Source organism: Muscardinus avellanarius, assembly GCF_963383645.1.
Source record: "Muscardinus avellanarius genome assembly, chromosome: 2".
Classification (NCBI taxonomy): Eukaryota; Metazoa; Chordata; class Mammalia; order Rodentia; family Gliridae; genus Muscardinus; species Muscardinus avellanarius.
In genome coordinates this window covers 138346407-138361708 of record NC_137787.1, presented here as the reverse complement: position 1 = coordinate 138361708, position 15302 = coordinate 138346407, and the positions used below count along the sequence as shown (strand labels likewise).

The 15302-nt window shown below is 43.2% G+C and overlaps 1 protein-coding gene across 1 annotated transcript in view; it reads left to right on the top strand.

The window, feature by feature from the left end:
- Nucleotides 1-303: 303 nt before the first annotated feature.
- Nucleotides 304-15302, top strand: part of FOXO1 (forkhead box O1) — a gene marked incomplete at both ends in the record, with an annotated part of 102554 nt that continues 87555 nt past the window's right edge. Inside the window, one exon of the mRNA XM_080689939.1 lies at nt 304-915. Coding sequence (XP_080546065.1) covers nt 304-915 — 612 coding nt within the window. The remainder of the gene's footprint in view (nt 916-15302) is intronic.

Sequence of the window (15302 nt, the reverse complement as noted above, 5' to 3'; positions counted from 1 at the left end):
TCCTTCCGTCTGCGGTCCTGTCAGCTGGAGCGCGGCCTCCGCGCAGCCCGGCGGCTCCGGCTCGCCGTCCCGTCCGCGCAGCGGACCCAGAGGAGCTTCGATGTTGATGGACCCGCGAAGTTAAGTTCTGGGCTGGCTCTTCCACTCCGAAGCGCCTTCCTCCCGGTTTCCGTTTGCGGGCGGCACCGACCTCGGCCCCCCAAATCTCGGATCGGCTCTTGGCGTCCCCACCTCCTGCGCACCCCGGTGCCGCGCTCTCCCCCTTTGGGCTCGCCAGCGGCTGGGGGAGGGGCGGGGGTCACCATGGCCGAAGCGCCCCAGGTGGTGGAGATCGACCCGGACTTCGAGCCGCTGCCCCGGCCGCGCTCGTGCACCTGGCCGCTGCCCAGGCCGGAGTTTAGCCAGCCCAACTCCGCCACCTCCAGCCCGGCGCCGTCGGGCGGCGCGGCCGCGAACCCCGACGCCGCCGCGGGCCTGCCCTCGGCCTCGGCGGCCGCTGTCAGCGCCGACTTCATGAGCAACCTGAGCCTGCTGGAGGAGAGCGAGGACTTCCCGCAGGCGCCGGGCTCCGTGGCGGCGGCCGCGGCTGCCGCCTCCCGGGGGCTGTGCGGCGACTTCCAGGGCCCCGAGGCGGGCTGCCTGCACCCGGCGCCGCCGCAGCCCCCGCCGCCCGGGCCGCTGTCGCAGCACCCGCCCGTGCCCCCCGCCGCCGGGCCGCTCGCGGGGCAGCCGCGCAAGAGCAGCTCGTCCCGCCGCAACGCGTGGGGCAACCTGTCCTACGCCGACCTCATCACCAAGGCCATCGAGAGCTCGGCCGAGAAGCGGCTCACGCTGTCGCAGATCTACGAGTGGATGGTCAAGAGCGTGCCCTACTTCAAGGATAAGGGTGACAGCAACAGCTCGGCGGGCTGGAAGGTGAGCGGCCCGGGGCGGCGGGCAGGTGCGGGCCGGGTGGAGCCGGGCGGCGGGGAGCTTCGCCTGCGGGAAGGCGGGCGAGGAGTGGCCGGGGTGGGGGGCTTGCCCGGGCGGGATCGGGCCGGAGTAGGGGTGTGCGCGCTAGGAGTTCGAGCTGGACCGCGAAGAGGGCTCCTTGGGAACCAGAGAGTGAAAAAGTAGGCAAGAGTGGACGTCAGAACGGGCAGAAAAGTTTGCCAGTAAAAGGAGAAAGGGGCTCGCTCCTGGAGGCTGCGCCTTTCCCTCCCGGACCTCCGAAGGGAGGCCGGCTCCTCTCCGCCCGGGCCGCGCGCTCCTCCAGCCTCCGGCTCCGCAGCCTTTTCTGCCGCGCCGGACCAAAGAGGACCGGAGAGTAAGCCGCGAAGACCCCCCACTTGGGGCGCGGGCTGCAGGTGTCGGGGACGGGCCGGGAACGAGCGCCCGAGGACGGGGCGGGCTGGTCGCGCAGGTTCTGGAGCGCGGTGCGCGTTTTGCTTTGTTTTGGTTTTATCCGGAGTGGCCTGGAGCGCGGGGGCCCGGGCGCACCCCGCCGGAGGCAGCGCCTCCGACACGTGCGAAGGGGCGGCCGCGGCGCGGGGAGGACGGCGCGGGGCGAGCTAAAGTTCAAGTGTGACCCTCGGCGGGGGCGGGAGCCGCGGCGGCGAGGGAGGGGCCGCGGGCGCAGGAAGCGAGCGCCTTTAAAGGGCCAGCGCGTCCGGGCGGCGGGGCCAGCACTTTCCTACGCAGCCAAGTGCCCTCAAACTTGGTCTCGCCGTTGCACGAGGCTTTTAGTTAGAAACACAGAGGTTGCCCGGAGTGACCGGGGATTGGTATTGTGTGTGCGCACCTTCTCCGGTGTGCCACCTCGCTGCTGTAGAGCACGGAGTTACGGATGAGGGGCAGGAGGAGAGAGCTTAGTGATTAGTGTTTGGGGGAAGGCAGAGTGGAGGTGAGTGCTTAGGGAGCTGGCAGGGACCTTGGGTCTCGGGAGAGGACTGTAGATATGTAGATGAGGCAGGGGCTTCAGGGCCTTTTTGCTTTGGTACGAGGCGGGGAAGAGACTTAGGGTGGGAGCTCGGGCACCACTGTATCCCGAGGAGGGAAAGGCCCCGGGGCCCTTTGGACGACTGAGTTGAGAGGCTTACCCCGAGCTCTTCTCTCTTTGAGGGCTTCTGCTAGCTGTTTCTCACTGTCACGGGTGGAGGGATTGATGTAAGGGCCCTCCAGTGAGACAGCCCCCTTTCTCACCTCTTCACTCTCCTCTTCTAGACCGGGCTTTGCCGCACAATTGTACTAATGTGGTTTTACATACGCTGTCATCCCTGTGGTTAATGTGTGTCAAAAAGGTCAAGTTACTCATTTGTTGAAGTTCCTGGAGGAGCCCAGAATTACTTTTTCGCCCCCAAAGTGTGTTTTAAAGATGCGACTTATAACCTCATTATTAGGCTTTATGTGTAATTTTACCAAGTGTTTCAAAAAGGTAAAGTGCCTCCATACTTTAAGCTCGACCTATTATAGATTCTAAGTCACAAAATCGGGATTGTCTGCCTGCCAAATCCAATTTGATTTAACATTTAAATTTAAGTATTTGACTGACTGTTCATCTATCAATCCTACTTCAGCTATTATAAAACATTTGCCATTAAAAAAAAAAACCCTTCTTTTGTTAGCATTCAAAGTACAGTGTGTACTTACACCATTCTTTTATGTCCTTGGAAATGGATACAACCTACTTCAGCTTGCTGGAGTGCCTTTCTTTAAAGATAGAGAAAGGCAATGTTTTGGGGTATTTTTAGTTTTGCCTCTCAAATGGCATTGTCAAGGTATCCTTAACTAGACACATAATTTAAACTTTTTAAAGACTTATTTATAAAAAAATAGATCCCAAGGTCATATTCCCCAGCCGTTTTAATTAGGCTCTTTTTCTAGTTTTTTTTTTTTAATGCAAGTATACTTTTTTTTTTTTTTAAGAATTTGCTTTTCTGAGCCAAGAGACCTATTAAGTGTTAAGTAAGTACTGTCTGTTCTGTGGAGGCTGGTGGAAGCAGAGAAGCTGAAGCCCCCAGTGCAGATAGTGAGGCATTGGGAGGGAACAGGCTGCCTTTTTTAAGTGAGTAGATGTTTCAGGTGTAATGAGAGTCAGTTGGTATAAGTCAGATTACAGCAAGTGCATTTTCAGTTTGAGTAAAAGGGTATTTTAAGAAGGAAAGAAACAAACCTGAACTGTTCTAACTTAACTCTTCTGGTTAGTTTTTCATAAAAAACGAATTACTTGTTAAAACCAAGTTTCACTCTCAGATCTGAAAGATTCTCTTATTCTAAACATTCATAAAAAGAAGAAATTTTAACTGTGACTCTTAACAAGCCAGTTCTAAAATGCATAATCAGCCCAAACTTAACTGTTTTAGGATTGAGGAGAGGCTACTTTGGAACGGAATATTTCCTGTGATTTACTATTGGGAATTAGACTGAATCTTTAATTAAGCATAGTTTCTTGTGGGGCCTGCCTGAGAATTTTAAAGTCATTTGCTGTATAGGACAGAGTAGTTGGGAAACTGTTTGTGCCCAAAACCTTTTAAAATGTAGTTTCTTAAATAAGTAAGCACTGGTTATGTTTGAGGGGTATGTCTTTCAAGTTTGTGGGGCTGATACATGACATCTGTCACACACTTGTTTTAGCATTTGTTAGACTGTCATAGGGTTACATACAAAGTGGAACCTAACACTTGGAAAACCCAAGACTTGGAAAACCCAGGATCTTTTAAACCTATTTATAAATAGTGAAACTTCACTTTCATGAACTGTTTTCTCACTTAGAAAGCTTTCTAAAGCTTGGGAAGTAGAATCATGAGCTTTTTCTTTAATGGTGGCTTTTGAGTTGACTCTTTGTTTTGATATTATTCGGAACAATTAAGTTAAAAGATTGCTTTGACTATAATATTTAGAGAGTTGATAAAAGAGATTTTAGGTTTTATCCTGAAATAACTGAAATATTCTTTAATTTGGGTTGCATTTTCTTTAATTTGGTCTATGAAATGATAAATGTGAATTTTCTTATATTTTAATATATATTTCTTATATTTTAAGATAAAATATATCTTTATTCTGTAATTTGGGCTTAGTCTGCAGGTGAGTCATTTGAATAGCTACCGAAATCCCATTACAGAGATGGCTACTTTTTTGCACACAGTCCTGTTTAACTTAAGGAATGCTGGTAAGAATGATAGGACCTGGGGCATTTTTTCTATTTCCAGTTTGTCACTGAAATTACCTCAAAGAAAACCATTTTTATAGTTAGACCAAATATTAGTTAGACCAATATATATATATATATATATATATATATATATATATATATGCACACACACACACACACACACACACACACACACACATATATATATTTGGGGGAGTATGAAGAAAGAGAATTAAGAAATGGATAGGAGAATATGCAGCTAAGTGTGATACTTTATTTTTTTAATTAAATTTTTTTTTTTTGCGGGTCTGGGGATGGAACCCCAAGGCATTTGACCTCCGAGCCGCACCCCCTGCCCTATTTTTTATTCTTTACTTTGAAACAAGGTCACACCAAGTTGCAGAGGGCCTCAGCTGAGTAGCTGAGGCTGTCGGCTATCCTCCAGTCTCAGCCTCCCCAATGCTGGGATTACAAGCATACCCACGACACCCTGCGCTGATACTTTATTTATTAAAGGCTGAAGGTTACCTAAGTCAGCTGTGAATGTATTTTATAACTGAGCCATTTTGTTCAGAAGTTTGGATAGGGAATGCCAAATCTGAACACTTTTATCAGAGATTCATAAGAATTTTACTTGTTTCCTATATTTTGTGCTAAATCCCTAGGGAGGAGATGGCAGGAAGGGTGGCTTCTGTTTTTGGATGATGATACTCAGCTTTTTTTTTTTTTTTAAGTGGCAACATTTGAGCAGTGAAAAGGAGGCATCTTATTTTTCCTGTAAACTTAAAAAAAATGTTTGAGACTTGAAAATTGCAGAAAGGGAAACAGCAGACACAGATATCACTGTATTTCATCCTCTGGCCATATGAAATGGGGCTGAGGAAAAAAATACTCCATGGTAAGTTAGAATCCCTGGTGGGCCAGAAATGTTTTCCCCTTCCTGTGCATCTAACTTTATCTAAGCTCTTAAACTGCTGTTTTTATGTTTAGACTTTCTATGAGATCAGCTCTCTATTTGCTTGGAATTTCTTTGGTAGTGCCTGAACTATTCGCACTTTTCTGGAATACTCTGCCCTCTGAAACTAACCAGTACCCTGTCATCATGGGAATTTACCCAGCCATTTTTTTTCCTCCTCCTCCTCCTCCTTCTCCTCCTCCTCCTCCTCCTCCTCCTTCTTTTTTTTTTTTTTTTGGTCTGTGTGCACTGTAGCTTTAGCACTTTCTAGAATCCTCTTAGAAAGGCAGTACAAACCTCATAGTGATTGGGGAGAGCAGAGTTTTCAATTGGATAGAAAACAAGTGGTTTTTGTCCCTTCTTTCCTGCAGCTCAAGACTTACCTTGGCTTTGATAGCAACAACCTGTAGAGACTTGCCCAAGCCCCCAGGACCTCCCTTAGGTCAGGCAAATAACCTTTTCTTAGTGCATACAATATTCTGAAGCTGGTGTTAATCTACAGTTGTGAAATGGAGAACCAGATGAAACAAAATGTTTATTTTGGTGTCTAAGGGGCAGAAGGTATGTATTTCAATGATAAACTAAGTACAAACATACTTAGGTATTGAAAAGTTTTTCCTTTTTGCTCATAAGGACTAATAATAATCAAGTCAACAGCACAGAAGTTCTTTGAAGAGAATTACTAATTATATTTGGCCTTCTAAGGAACAGATAAACCATGAAAATAAATTTTTATACATCAATAATTTCTCATGGCTCAACTTTTTTTTTGTGTGTGTGGTACTAGGGATGAACCCAGGGAGATTCTACCTCTGAGCTACACCTCCAGTCCTATTTTTTATTCTTGATTTTGAAACAGGGTCTCACTAAGTTGTGGAGGGCCTCACTAAGTAGCTGAGGTTGGCCGGGAACCTGCTATCCTTCCTGTCTCAGCCTCCTGAATAGTAGGATTACAATTGTGGGCCACCATGCTGAGCATGGTTCACCATTAAAAATACTTTTTTTCTCCAGTTTACTCAGTGTGCCTCTGGTTTGTCAATTTTTGGGTTAAACACTTTATTAAGTTCTGCATTTAACTTATTTTTGTTGGTTGAAAGGGATTTGGGCTACCTTTTTTCTTTCAACCATTTTGTATAGATTTTAAAAAGTTAAAAAAACAAAAAAAGAAAGTAAACTAGTTTTGATATTAAACCTAATGCAATTGCAAGGCTGAATCTGCAGTCCTCTTTCACATATCATTTATTGAATTTATTGAATTTTTATGTTAGCACATTACCTAAATAAAGGCATAAATTCAGTATGTGTCCTTTATTTCAGGGCACATTTATTACAGGAGGAAAAATCAAGTGAGAGAGCTGTGAGTGTGATTAGGCTCTAGTCCCATTCTGATTTTTGTCCTAATGATTGCTAAGGCTATGCACTGTGGTCCGTAATCAGGAAGGTAGGAGGGCATATGTAAACCTTCCCTTTTCTCCACTTTTCTTTGAGAAATCCTTTTTCATTTTGGATTCTCTTATACTGTCCTGGTCTTCCCCTCAGTCTACCTTTTCCCTTGGTTCACTTATATATACCTCAGGTCCAGTTGTATACTTTTTCTCTGATATATCCCATCTCCTCTATTGTTCAATGTCTCGAGTTTCCTGAGGGCTATAAATGTCCCACTTTGACCTCAGAAATAACAACATGTTTAAACCCAAACATACTACATTTCCCCTTACTCTCAGGTAAGATTTCCATCTTGAGGTCCCCAGTTGGGTTAATGGTCTAGTTAGCCATTGTCCTAGTTTTCAAACCTGGTTTTTCCTCTTAAGCACGCTTATGGTGTTTATTGTCCTCAAGTCTGTCAACCCTTTTTTCTCAGTGTCTAGCTCCAAACCATTCCCCTAGGCTAAATCATTATTTCAGCCCTAGACCATCCTGTTTCTTACAGTTTGGATCATCTTGTGCCCCCAATGGAAATTCTGCAAATCTTGTTTGATCTGGAAAGGCTCAGATCAGTTCACCAACTTTCATTTGTGGCTACTGCCCAGAACAATTTTTGCCTTCTCTGAGAGAATGCCTGGTAATTTCTTAATTCACGCTGTTGTGTGTGTATTTATTTATTTATTTATTTATTTATTTATTGTTTGTTTGTTTGTTTGTTTGTACATATGTACGTACATTTGTATATATGTAGATACATATAAACATATTGGGAGTGGAACCCAGAGGCCTTCTACCTCTGAGCTATACCCCCAGCCCTATTTTTTTTTTTATTTAGAAACAGGGTCTTGCTAAGTTGCTGAGAGCCTCACTAAGTTGCTTAAGCTAACTTCCAACCTGGGATTCTTCTTTCTCAGCCTCCCAAGTACTAGGATTACAGGTGTACGAAACCATGCCTGGCTTCCTATGTACTTTTGAATGATACAAAACAATTTAAATATAGATCTAGTAGGGAGACTAGATGTGACTTGTAAATAACTGTGACACATAGTAGGAAGGGTTAAGTGCCTTAAAGAAAAATGAAGTTTTGTATTGGCCATTGAGCTGGTCCTTGAAAGTAGGAGTTTTCCCCAAGATTTTTTTTTTTTTTTTTTTTTGTAGTACTGGGGATTGAACCCAGGGGCATTCTACCCCTGAGCTACACCTCCAGCCCTATTTTATTTTTTTAATAAAGGTCTCACTAAGTTGAGGGAGAGCCTCATGAAGGTGCTGAGGCTGGCAGTGAACCTGTGATCCTCCTGTCTTCCAAGTACTAGGATCTGGTATACACTACCACATCTGACGTCACAAGATTTCACCATGAAGTTTTTCAAATGTTCAACAACATTGAAAGAATTCTACATTGAACACCCAAATACCTTGTACCTATGTGCTGCTACCACTTGTGTGTGTGAGTGCACATGCAGGTGTGTTACTGGAGGATGAACCCAGGGGCATTCTAACCTTTCAAAACAAAATATAAAGAAGGGCAGGGGTGTAGCTCTGACTACACCCCTGCCCTTCTTTATATTTTGTTTTGAAAGAGTCTTCCAAGGTTGCTAAGTTTCGGTACCTTGCTGAGGCTTGATCCTGTGATCCTCTGCTCTTAGCTTCCCTGGTACTAGGATTACAAGTGTGTGCCACCACACCTGGCTCTACTATCATACCACTTAATTACTTTATTAAATATCTAAATGCACATTTTATTCATCAACTCTTTTTTTTTTTTTTTTTTTTTTTGGTACTGGGGTTCCTGGAAACCCTTCTACCTCCAGGCTACACTCCCAGACCTATTTTTATATTTTTTATTTGGGAGCAGGGTCTCTTAAACCAGCAAGACTGGCTTTGAACCTGCGCAATCCTCCTGTCTCTGCCTCCCAAGTGTGGGGATTACAAGCGTGCACCACCATGCCCGGCTCATCAACTCATTTTTATATTTATTTTTGGAGTTATATAATTTGATATTCATAAGGACATGAAAATAGGGAAGCTTTTGTTTCTTTGAATGATAGATGTGTGAAATATACTTATAATCCCAGGATTTGGGAGGCTGATACAGGAGGATCATGGTTTGTGGACAGTCTCAGCTACTTAGTGAGACCTCAGCTACTTAGTAAGGCCCTTTGCAACTCAGTGAGACCCTGTTTCAAAATAAAGAATAAAAAATAGGGCTGGGAGTATAGCTCAGAAGTAGAATGCCCCTGGGTTCCATCCTCAGTACCAAAAACAAAACAAAACTGTATTGTAGTGTATTAAAAGGCACACATACAGAATTATTAGAATTTAACAGACATATTAGGACTGACAAATGTTAAAAGCTATTTTGTTAGCATGTTTATACCTGTAGTAGCAGATATTACTTTATGTGAAAGAATACTACAGGATGGGAGACAGTTAAAAAGTCTGAAAGGCCCACTGTTATGAGGTTTTATTAATTGTATACATTGCCTTTCATACGGAGAAAATAGGGCTTTCAGAGAATATCAGATACCACACTTGAATGATTGTTAATGAAGCCAAGCTAATCTAGTCAAAATCAGCTAGGAAATAGTAGGGAATTGGTCATTCTAATTTTTAAAAATATACTAATATAAGCTGGGTGTGGTGGCACATGCTTGTAATCCCAGCATTTGGGAGGCTGAGACAGGAGGATCCGGTTTGGTTACCAGCTTCAGCTACTTAGTGAGGCCCTTTGCAATTCAGTGAGACTCTTTCAAAATGAAGGATAAAAAAATAGGGCTGGAATCTAGCTTGGAGGTAGAAAGCCTGGGTTCCATCCCCAGTACGGGTGTGTGTGTGTGTGTGTGTGTGTGTGTGTGTACACACACACATACATACATTTTCTAGTAAAAGTTCATAATTCAGCCTGTCTTTGGTGTTTTCATTCTGGAAGTAGAGAGATTTGTAAAACATTTTCATTCTTCAACTGTGTCTCATACTGGCTCCAGTTTGGAAGGGAAAAGAGTGGAGTCTTCTCTCCCTCAGGGAGGAGAGGTAGAAGTCAACGTGTAGACCTGTGGGAGAATAGACTATTTCTTCTGTCACTTCTGACATTGCCACGTGAGTCCATTGATTCTAAGGGAGAAGCAGCCTTCACTTTCCTAGAGGAGAGTGCCACCTCTAAACTGTTGTCTCATCAGTCTGGGTCTGTTTTTATGTGCCTGATGAGGGAAGCGCTGTTGTCTCTAGCAAGCTCTACTGCCCTTACACACCCCTGTCTGGTTTACATAGGAAAATCCTGAGGCTGCTGCTTTTCTCAGGTGTGACTTCATTTCCACATCTCTGTATAGATATTTAGGATCTAAAAAGAAAATTCTTTTTCTGCCTTGATGTGTTTTCCCCTCCCACTAGATGTTTATCTTAATTATAGTGTCATTCTTTGTGTGACTTAAGTTACAAAACTGGTCCTAATGACATACCCTGTGACCTTAACAGCCATGCGAGATAGTGCTCACTTGATCTGATTAAAGTGAAGCTGTGATGATGAGGGGGAGGGTGGGAAGAGAGGGGCGGTCTGCTTCTTGAACTCTCTTCATTTGTTTAAACATTTTTTGGTTTAACAGGTTTTCCTCAATTGATATTCCTCACAAATCTGGAAAGTAGGTCATGGTTTTGTGAATCTCTACTTGTATTATGCTAGAAATTTGCTAAACATCCAATTTGAGAAAAATGGTTTTCTGTTTACAACCATGGTTCCCTCATCTTGAAGTTGTTACAGTACTGTCTTGGCCCTGCTTGCAAGGAGCCTCCATTAATTGGTTTGCTTGGTTAAAAAGTTTAGAGTAGCTAAATGGACCTGGCATCAGGAAAGGGAGGGGATCTCAATCATTGCATTTTGTAACTGCAATTTTAAAACAACAACAAAAGTGAACCCAAAGAGAAAATTACCCTTAAGTCACATTTGGGTGTTGGGCAAGAGAGAAGCCTAAGAAAGGAAGGGGAAAGGGGGAAACTGATTTGGATGATGTGGGAGGATAAAGATCTTTTCTGTGCCTTGGTATTCTGAAGTTAGCTGAGGCCTGCTTCCTTGGGGTTTCCCCTTACTTTTTTCATATTAATTTTTATTTTTTAATCCAGAAAATTAGTGCTTTCCTCACCAGTGCCATGCCCCGGAAGCCTGCCATGCAGATGGCAGACAGTAGACCCTTCTCCCTGACTGAGAAATAGTCACACAGAGAGAGGGTTTTTATCTTTACAGGGTACCAAGGGTAAGAGTGGAATGAAACTTTACATTCTGAATCTAAAAAGAAAGACATTTACAATTCAAACCCAGTCTGCTGAGAGAAATTGTAATTGAATCACCTAATTCCTAGGCTTGTAAATATTGTGTGTCCTTCAAAGCTTGAAAACAAAACCATATAAATATTTGGGAATGGTCTGTAGTAAATGTCAAATACTTGAGACAGTTTGGTTGCTTGGTGGCAAGGTCAAAGGAAATGGTTTGCATATGGTTTAACTTGAGACCTTATTTTGGCATGATTCTTGAGGTAGTAACAGTCACATGTGTATTTTATTCTATTTTGATTTGAAAACAATTTTAGTTAATCTCTTACAACCTGAAGTGTAGGGGGCATGAATAATATCAAGATAGGTGGTTCAGTCACCATAATTTTGTCCCAGATGATGTAGCTTCATGACCTACTGTGAAGGCTTAATTTGCGGAATCATTGATTTGTCACACCAGTGAGGGTCAGTGTCAGGTGGCAGTCCTTCACTCTCTGTTTTGAGTACTGGAGAAACATAGCTATTTTAATAGTTGCAGTTGGTATATGCTTGTAATCCCAGCATTTGAGAGGCTGAGAAAGAAGGATCCAGGTTCCTGGACAGCCTCAGCTACTTAGGCCTTTTGCAACTCAGTGAGACCTTGTTTGAAAATAAAGAATTAACAATAGGACTGGGGATGTAGCTCAGAGTTAGAATGCCCCTTGGGTTCCATCCCCAGTACCACAAAAGAAAGAAAGAAAAGAAAAGAAAAGAAAAGAAAGAAAGAAAGAAAGAAAGAAAGAAAGAAAGAAAGAAAGAAAAGGAAAAGAGTTGCAGTTACCTCTTCTGTTTTTCATCCGGGAGCACCATTTTGCAAGGCTAGCTCCTAAGGGGGTGGGGGGGAGGACAAGGGGGAACTGGAAGAGCTTGTAAATATCAACTGAAGTGGTGTGTGTATTTGATACCAAGCTCTTTGCATCTCTCTAAAGCTGAATTGAAAAAGTGTTACCCCTGGATATGTATGCAGTCCATGATGCCATTTACATGTGATGAATGTGAAAGTTTCCTGTGGACAATTTCACTGAGAGCCTGCCTGCCTGTCATCTGCATGACCGAATTGACCGCTCTCCTTCAACCTTTTTAGAATGTAATTTTCTCTTCAGTGGCCCATTATACCATTTGCATTCATTGAATGTAAAAGATGCCTGTACTCTCTTCTGTCACTTTTGTGCTTATAGCAGTTTTTTTAATTTGTGGGATTTTGAAATAGAATGAATTTTGTAGGTCCTAAATTTTTACTCTATCTATTAGCATTAACATGAAGGCTTTTAAATTATAACACTAGTTTTTTTAATATTTTATTTTATTTTTTTTTTATTTTTTGGTGGTACTGGGGTTCCTGGAAGCCCTTCTATCTCTGGGTTACACTCCCAGACCTATTTTTACATTTTTATTTGGAAACAGGGTCTCCTAAGCCAGCGCGCACGGCTGGCTTCGAACCTGCTCGATCCTCCTGTCTCTGCCTCCCAAGCGCGGGGATTACAAGTGTGCGCCACCATGCCCGGCTTATAACACTAATTTTAAACAATTGTTTGGTACCTTTACATTTTAGAAGAGGTTATTTTTTTTGTTCTCATGAAGTATTTGGTGAAATTTTAAAAATAATGATAAGGAAACTTATTAGGGTTAAGAATTACTGTATTAGATGCATTTTTTATGTATTGACATCTTTTATTTTGATCCTGTAATCAACACTACCACCTGTGACCACAGTGCTCTGTAGCAATCCCCCTGTATGTAGTATTTGATTCTAGTAATCCTAGGATGTTTCTTTAAAGTGCTTTATATTTCTCAAAATGCCGTTTTGACATCTTTGACCTGAGTTACACAAGAACTTGAGTTATACCAGGAATACTTGGAAAATAAGCAGGAATAGTCAGATAAAAACTTAAAATCATGATTGTCATAAACTTCAAGAATTACTCTGCCTGCTCTTGAGTGCTGAGTGGAATCAGCCGGGTTCCTTATACTACTAGAAGTGGTGTCCTACGGTTTGTCGCCTCTGCCACCAGATCAGGGACTGCTGCTTTTTCGTGGTCCTTTTAGCCTGGAATTCTCCCCATGCTGCCATACTCAAATATTCTTAATCTCTTCATCACAGTTGAGTTTCAAGCCATTTAATAAGTAGTTTGAATGTTAAAGTTTGGGCCATTGCCTTTCTAGTGTGATTGCTTCATTTGGAGCTAAAGGCAGAGGGTGTGGAGATGAAGGATAAAATGGAGAGAATAGTTTGATAATACAGATACAGCCCATATTTATGCTGAATGTTTTTCTTCCATAGACAGCCAGAAGGTACATATTTGAAGTAAATGTCTGAGTTTCGTAACCATTTGAATGCATGCCTTAGAAATTGTATTTCTAAGAAAAAAAGTTGGAAAATAATGATTATTGTGGTTCCACTGAGCATTGCAAATGATCTCGGCTTACAGCGAATGCTGGCAGTAATCAAGGAAGACTCTAATTTCTTTAGAGATTAAAGTATAGAAATATTTTAATAAAAAACAAACTTGTTATGAACTAACTATGGCTTCTTCTGAGTTTATATAACTGACCCAAGGCCCAAGAAGGGAAAAAGGAAGACACTTTCGTGTCTTCAAGGAAGACAGAAGTCATGAGCTGAGATTTATTCTAACAAGGCCTCCAGTGAAGCCTCATGTACACTCCCTACCTCCATTTGTGTCTCAAATGACACATTTTTTTTTTTTTTTTTGGATGGTACTGGGGTTCCTGGAAACACTTCTACCGCCGGGCTACACTCCCAGACCTATTTTTATACTTTTTTTTAAAATTTGGAAACGGTCTCTGAAGCCAGAGCTGCTGGCTTCGAACCTGTGCCATCCTCCTGTCACCGCCCCCTGAAGCGGGGATTACAAGGGTGAGCCACCACGCCGGCGTTCAAATGACACATTTTAAGGAGTAGAGAGGAAGAAGAAAGGGGAAATGAAAGCTAGGAATTCTTTTTTGGGGGTGGGGGTTGGAACTCAGGTGCTTTCTACCTCTGAGCTACACCCCAGCCCTAAGTTTCCGGAGGGCCTCTGTAAGTAGCTGAGACTGTCTGTGAACCTGCGATTCTCCCAAGTACTGGGATTACAAACATGCACCACCACGCCCAGTTTAGGAATACCCCCCACCCCAATCTGGGGATGGAACCCAGGAGCATTCAATCTTCAAGCTACACCCACTGCCCTATTTTTTAGTCTCTATTTTGAAACAGGGCCTCACTGAGTAGTGGAGGACCTTATCAAGTAGCTGAGACTGTCCCCTAACTGCCATCCTCCAGTCTTAACCTCCCAAATGCTGGGATTACAAGCATGTGCCACCACGCCCGGCTACGAATCCTTTTTTTTTTTAAATTAATAAAATTATATATCCTTATTTATTTACAAGCACTGGATAAATCCCTAACCTCTGCCAAGCACTCCACCAAGGCCTGGCTGGTTAAATACTGCAGCTAGGGGGTAAGGAAAGTTGGAAGGAGGAATTAGGAAAATATGGGACAATATATATATATATATATATTTTTCCCCCCAGTACTGGGGATGGAACCCAGTGGCATTCTGTCTCCGAGTGACACTCCCAGCCATATTTGTTTTTTTCTTTATTTTGAAACAGGGTCTCACTGAGTTGCAAGGATCTCACTAAGTAGCTGAGGCTGACCGTGAACTTCGATCCTTCTGTCTCAGCCTCCCAGATGCTGGGATTATAAGTGTGTGCCACCATGCCTTTAAACTAATCTTTAGAAGATTAAATTTTTATTTTAAAATTCTTTTTTTTTAAGCACTGGGGATTGAACTCAGGGGCATTCTACCTCTGAGCAATGCCCCCAGCTCTATTTTTTTTTTTTTTTATTTTGAAACAGGGTCTCACTAGGTTGCTGAGAGTCTCACTATTTGCTGAGGCTGTCCTTGAACCTGCAATCCTCCTGTTTCAGCTTTTCAAGTACTGGGATTATAAGCTTGTTGCTACCATGTCCAGCCAAGACTGAATTCTTTGATTCTTAACTTTGTGAATATACCCCTGGATTTGAAGTGGAGATACTTCTACTCCCTCTGAGTCATTCACCCTGTTAAATTTGTTTCATTGTGGCTTGCTGAGACTTATGTGAGGGATTCATTTAAAACAAAAATTACTGATTTTTTATTTAATGTTCAGGCTGTGAGGAGCTTTTTGCAGAAAAGCTCACCTGTCTTGGGGTGATGTCCCCGCTTCCGCAGTTTGCTGTTTTGGTGCTGTGGCTTGAAGCAATTTAGCAGCCATCTTCCTGCAGATCCCTGCAGGGCATATCACATCAAGGGCCCACTGAACCAGAGCAGAATGCCTTGTTGATCACATACATTGTGCCAATGAACTTGAGTGTTCCTTGGACCGTGCACCTGGTAGGCTTAGAAAATTTAAATGGCCTTTCCATCTTTCATCAGGTTAAAGCTTTTGGATTTATAGTTACTGTTCGGCTATAAATACATTAATATTATTTTGGTTTGGCCAAATATAGGG